The sequence below is a fragment of the Populus euphratica genome, unplaced genomic scaffold (assembly GCF_000495115.2).
Source record: "Populus euphratica unplaced genomic scaffold, PopEup_1.0 scaffold508.1, whole genome shotgun sequence".
NCBI lineage: Eukaryota > Viridiplantae > Streptophyta > Magnoliopsida > Malpighiales > Salicaceae > Populus > Populus euphratica.
In genome coordinates this window covers 94,135-100,018 of record NW_011500387.1, presented here as the reverse complement: position 1 = coordinate 100,018, position 5,884 = coordinate 94,135, and the positions used below count along the sequence as shown (strand labels likewise).

The 5,884-nt window shown below is 35.5% G+C and overlaps 1 protein-coding gene and 1 pseudogene across 2 annotated transcripts in view; one reads left to right on the top strand and one right to left on the bottom strand.

Moving 5' to 3' along the window:
- The window catches only part of LOC105114290 (cytochrome P450 72A15-like), a 2,978-nt gene extending 398 nt beyond the window's left edge, over window positions 1-2,580 (top strand). The window contains exons 2-6 of one of the 2 annotated variants that reach the window (XM_011010801.1): window positions 8-56; window positions 317-531; window positions 673-923; window positions 1,123-1,510; window positions 1,984-2,580. In XM_011010801.1, the coding sequence (XP_011009103.1) occupies window positions 8-56; window positions 317-531; window positions 673-923; window positions 1,123-1,510; window positions 1,984-2,409 (1,329 nt within the window). In that variant the 3' untranslated portion in view covers window positions 2,410-2,580. Of the gene's footprint in view, window positions 57-316; window positions 532-672; window positions 924-1,122; window positions 1,511-1,983 lie in introns of both variants that reach the window. The other variant, XM_011010800.1, reaches the window with a different exon arrangement.
- Window positions 2,581-3,567: 987 nt separating this feature from the next.
- LOC105114291 (solanesyl diphosphate synthase 1-like) overlaps window positions 3,568-5,884 on the bottom strand; it is a 5,829-nt pseudogene continuing 3,512 nt past the window's right edge.

Here is a 5,884-nt window from a genome sequence, read left to right as displayed (position 1 = left end):
AGACGCTCTTCTACCTCGTGTCGTGCCCTTCCTCCATCAACTGGTCAAGGATTATGGTATTCAATACGCAACCCTATATTATCTCACTCGTAGAAACGATGATTTTTCTTCCTAGTTAAATACTTCTCCGATTTATTAAGAAATTCCTTTTGTTTCTAAAAGGCGCCAATGATTGAGAAATTAAAACCAGTTGATCATGATGAATTTTGTTTTTGTTGAACTTTTGTTCACCTTTTGTCAGTAAAACTCTGTTATCATCATGAACCCTCGAAATATATATATTTGAGTAATAAATATGCTTCTTCTGACGATGCAGGTAAGAATTCATTTATGTGGGTTGGGCCTAAACCAAGAGTGAACATCATGAACCCTGATCAGATAAGGGACGTATTCATGAAGATAAATGAATATCAGAAGCCCTCGCACCCGCTGTTGAAACCTCTAGCATGTGGACTTGCAAGTCACGAGGGTGAAAAATGGGCAAAACATAGAAAGATAATCAACCCAGCATTCCATCAAGAGAAACTAAAGGTGATCATGATAGTCTCAACTTATTTGCCTATAAGCATCCATGCTATTCGATTGCCTTGAATGAGTAGCATGCATGTTGTGCTCTCATATAGCTGTAATAGAAAACATTCGATGATGATATGTTCTGTTTGCTTGTTACAGCTTATGATACCTGCGTTTTGCGAAAGTTGTAGTGGGATGATTAACAAGTGGGAGAAGCTGGTCTCTGTAGACGAGGGGTCATGTGAATTGGATGTCTGGCCTGATCTTCAAGGTTTAGCATGTGATGCTATTTCTCGAACGTCGTTTGGAAGTAATTACGAAGAAGGAAAAAGAATATTTGATCTCCTCAAGGAACTTACGGATCTTACAGTTAATGTTATAATCAAAGCAGTTGTCATACCAGGGTACAGGTAACTCTTCATTCTGTTTTTGCTGGACATTACAATTGAGTTCCCTCAAGTTAGTCCTTGTTCAATGAGATATATCTTATAAGTAAGAAGAAGAACAAATCCAAATCTCTTGACAACATGTTCATGGATTGCATGTAGGTTTCTTCCGATGAAGAACAAATCCAAATCTCTTGACAACACGTTCATGGATTGCATGTAGGTTTCTGCCGATCCCATCTAATAGAAGGCTAAAAGCTATTGACAAAGAAATAAAAGCTTCTCTTAATGCTCTCATCAACAAAAGAGAGAAAGCAATGAGTGCTGGTGAAGATGCAAAGAATGACTTGTTGGATTTACTTCTAGAATCCAATTTTAGAGAAATACAAGAGCATGGGAATAGCAAGAGCGCCGGAATGAGCATTGAAGATGTGATTGACGAATGTAAAATATTCTACTTCGCTGGACAAGAAACAACCTCAGTTCTTCTTACCTGGACCATGGTTTTATTGGCTCAGTATCCGAATTGGCAAGCACGCGCAAGAGAAGAGGTTGTGCAAGTCTTTGGTAACAAAAAACCAGATTTCGATGGGCTAAATCACCTTAAAGTTGTGAGTATTTCTCTGCATTTGCAACTGAATTCTTCTACATCAACATTGTCTTATTACTGTTAAGAACACAGAGCATTTCTTCTACATCAACATTGTCTTATTATTGTTAAGAACACGGAGCATTCTTGCATTTAAAATGCAAGCCTATATAGGTATCCTTTGAAGAAAAAGTAAGATAGCAGAAAAAAACGTTCATGTTTTCTTTCGTTGAATTATTAAGCGACCAAAATGACAAGGAAAAAACAACCAACAGATGAGTACGCAAGCAAGCTAGGAGGTGACATCTATATACATTAAGAATGTGATTTACTGGTTCTTGGATCAACATAAAGATTCTCAATTTAGTAAGTTGATATGGCGTGCAAATGATCTCTATATATGCGATATTTTATTTTATCAAAGTGGATCGCATGTCACCTTTTTAATGGATTCTTATCATGTAGTATCGTTCTCTCTTATGATGCATGTTACAGGTTACCATGATTTTGTATGAAGTTCTGAGGTTATACCCGCCTGTAATTATGCTTAATCGAGATGTTCATGAAGAAATAAAGCTTGGAAACTTGCTAGTGCCTGCCGGAGTACAGATCTCGGTGCCAACAATCCTCCTTCACCAAGATCGTGAACTATGGGGTGATGATGCCTCTGAGTTCAAACCAGAGAGGTTTGCTGAGGGTGTTTCAAAGGCAACAAAGAGTCAAGTCTCATTCCTTCCATTTGGATGGGGTCCTCGAATATGCGTTGGACAAAACTTTGCTATGATTGAAGCAAAAATGGCTTTGGCAATGATTTTACAGCGCTGCTCTTTTGAGCTCTCTCCGTCGTATATTCATGCTCCTCGCACAGTCATAACACTTCAGCCACAGCACGGTGCTCCAATGATATTACGTAAACTCTAAAAAGTTTGTATGTGATGGGTAAGAGTTATCACAGGGTATCCAGAAGGTTGGATCTCCCAACAAACCAAACCAAAAACAAAGCCTCTAGTATATAATATTATGTGCAAATTGTTTTATCATGTCCTATGACATATTTGTCATATTAATCACAACATTATAGTACCGTGGGTTGGTTTGCTGTAATCATAGTAGATTACTATAATAAAATTACATATTTGCTTGAGTGGAAAAAAAAAAAGTCTTACGGGTAGAGTGTTTTGATTTATTTCTATTATTACCCATTGATTATTAAAAGATTATTTGGAGTGTAGATTTTTTCTTTTTCATCGTAAAAAGATTTTTTTTACTTTTAGAGTCAATAAAACATTTTGTTAAAGTTGTTGATCAAATGTTTTTTTTTTATTTCTTATAAATTTTTAGATAGTAAAAATATTTTTTAACCTTATTGTTGGGCTATTGGATAGTTTTTTTTTTTTCCATTATTCATATGTATGTAGTAAAAGTATATTTTTGGCTCTAGATAACAAAAAAAATAAGATTTGTATTTAGTGATATTTTTATATTTTCACATGATTTTTTTTATAATTACTATAATTATGAGAACATTTTAGTATTTTCATGTTGAATTTTTAATTTTTTAACATGAAAATTTATTGATGTGTTGATAATATCCACATTATTTAAACGTGAATAATAGTTAAACCTGATATTTTACCGTCTCCTCCTTGAATATGCTATTTTGTTCTATTTCATATAATATTTATAATATTACTTGTAATGGCATATGATAACTAGTATTATTTTCTCTCTATAATTTAGGGTTAGCTATTCTCTCTCTCTCTCTCCCCTACCAAGAGTTTAGGGTTAGCTATTTTCTCTCTCTCTCTCTCCTACCAAGAGTTTAGGGTTAGTTATTTTCTCTCTCTCTCTCCTACCAAGAGTTTAGGGTTAGATAGCTAGTGTAAAAAAATATATGTTACTAAAACTAAAGTAATTATTATATCAGTTTATATGTTTATATGTAAAAAACAGTACAATTTTTATATTTATTTGGCTCGCTTACTAAATGACCGGCTTAGTTAAACTAATCAGAAAAAGGATGTGACTTATGGTTTCTTCAAGGTATGGCTTATGATGCACTTTTTATTATTATTATTATTATTATTATTATTATAGGCCTTTGCCAAGTGATGAATCAAATGCAGAAAATAATCCTGGCACATAGAGGCTTGTTGTTTAGTATTTTTCGCTATATGGCTCCGCACTTGATGCAAATTATTGTTTTTTGATCAACGAATAACTTGTACACCAAGATGTACTGTGCTAATGAACCCGTTCGAGATTGCACAGCACCATTTCCTCGAGAGCTGATTGACAGGATCCCCGAGGAAGACATCTGACATTCTGAATTGCAAGATCAGCTCTCTCTTTTGCCATTTCCGGTGCCCTTTCAATGCCACCACAGTCCATAACCAACTCAATAGCTTCATCAAGAGAACCACTCTCGCGGAACTCGGTCTCGATTATTTCTCTTAGTTTTGGTGATTGCTCTAGATCAAATATTACTGGAGCAGTCAGGTTTCCCTTTGCCAGATGGCTTCCCCGGCAGCTCTGCTGACTGTGTAAAATCTAATATGTCATCCACAACTTGGATGGATAGACCAAGATTCTTACCATATTCGTACATCAGCACGCATACATTACTGTCCACCCCACTAAGAACAGCAGCTCCTTCGGTACTAGCAGCAATTAAGGAGGCTGTCTTGTAGTAAGCTCAAGATCACAGTCGAACAAGCTAGATTCCTGCTCTATTTCACCACTTGCAAAATCCTTAATAACCTGCCATTCAGCGAGTATAATTGTAAATCAACTTCATTTACATTAAAATTACATAATATATAGCATAGTGCAAAAACTCCAAGGTAATATCAGACACTGGACTATATATACTCGGATATAAAGAATGGAGTTGCAGACTTGCCGAGCTGATAAGCTTACTGACTTCAATATTTTCAAGATTTGCTAGGTACCATGATGATTGCGCAAACATAAACTCCCCACCCAGTACTGCTACCCTTGTACATAGTGCTGATGAACAGTTTCCTTCCCTGCAAATTAGCAGCAGTGAACTGAAAGTCAAAGAAGGCCTTGCAGTAGGCCTGAAATTAAATTAGAAATAACAAAAAAATGCAATAAAGTGTGTAATAGATATTTCAGTTTTGCTACTCTACTTGATGTGATAAGTATGAGATCCGATGATGGCACAGTCAGTACCAGTGATTACTTATTAGTATATTTCCTTCAGTTTTTATCTCTGCTTAGGGAGCAATTATTTTAACAGTGAAAGTAGTGTATTTCATCACTTTGGATGTGCACATTCAAGCCCATCTCCAGTCAATGGGCTCTAGCATAGTGATTTACATTGAAAGAAAGCTTCAGCTACCACTCATCTATGACATACTGACTGATAAGTAGTGATGTATGGCTTAAGATCTCACTCATCTATGACATACTCTCTGATAAAGTGATGTCTCTCTTCAGATTCCCACAAGTTTATAGGCTTTTAAGAAAGAAAGGATACATATTTCATTAATACAGTGCACAAGCCCATTCAACCAAAGATTTCTTCACAATCCCTGCTTGGAAGAATAATAGATAAATTCAGTTGCTGTTCTAAAGGGAAATAGGATTCTAGGGCAATGAACAAGTCCAAATAATCAAAGTTGGCTTCACAATAATCATAATTTTCATCTCACAGCTAGGTTGACTAACATGCAAGCCTGTTGGACATCCATCTATTAGAACCCTTCTCTTTTCAGCCTTGGATTGGTTCTGCAAAACTCTAAACAGGGCAAATGGAATTAAAACTAATCATCCTTGGATACATTTCTTGAAACTTTTATATTTAAATCTTTGCATATGTCTAGAAATACTCATTTAGAAATTCTCCAAATGAAGCTAATTTAGGGAGCACAACCATGATATACGTTCTATAAACTGATCTTTTAGTTGTCGTAAGACACAAGACCTTATCCAATACAGATTATAATGCTGATAACCAGATTGAGTATTCTTTCCATAAGCATGCTGTACAAGAATATCTATAAGCATATTACAATAACCAAATAGAAGTTGTTGTCTGTTACCATTCCACAGCTACAACGACCTCAGCACTTTACAAATATGAAGTATAGAGCATGCAAACTGTAAGCAGGCATTGGTGACTAACATTAGATCCTTGTACACTGTAAGTTTTAAAATAGCTTGGGTTTATTCAATAAGCATATGTTGGTGAATGGTGCAGTGAAATTAATGAGATTTTTCAAGTTGCGTTGATGTGAAATTCAAAATCCTACCTCTTCACATGTCAATTTCATACAATACATCATCATGTATTAAACTTGCAGTGTGGATCATCTCAATAATATCCGCTAAATGCTGATGTTCAGTTGTATGTTCCCTGCAAAGCAGGAAT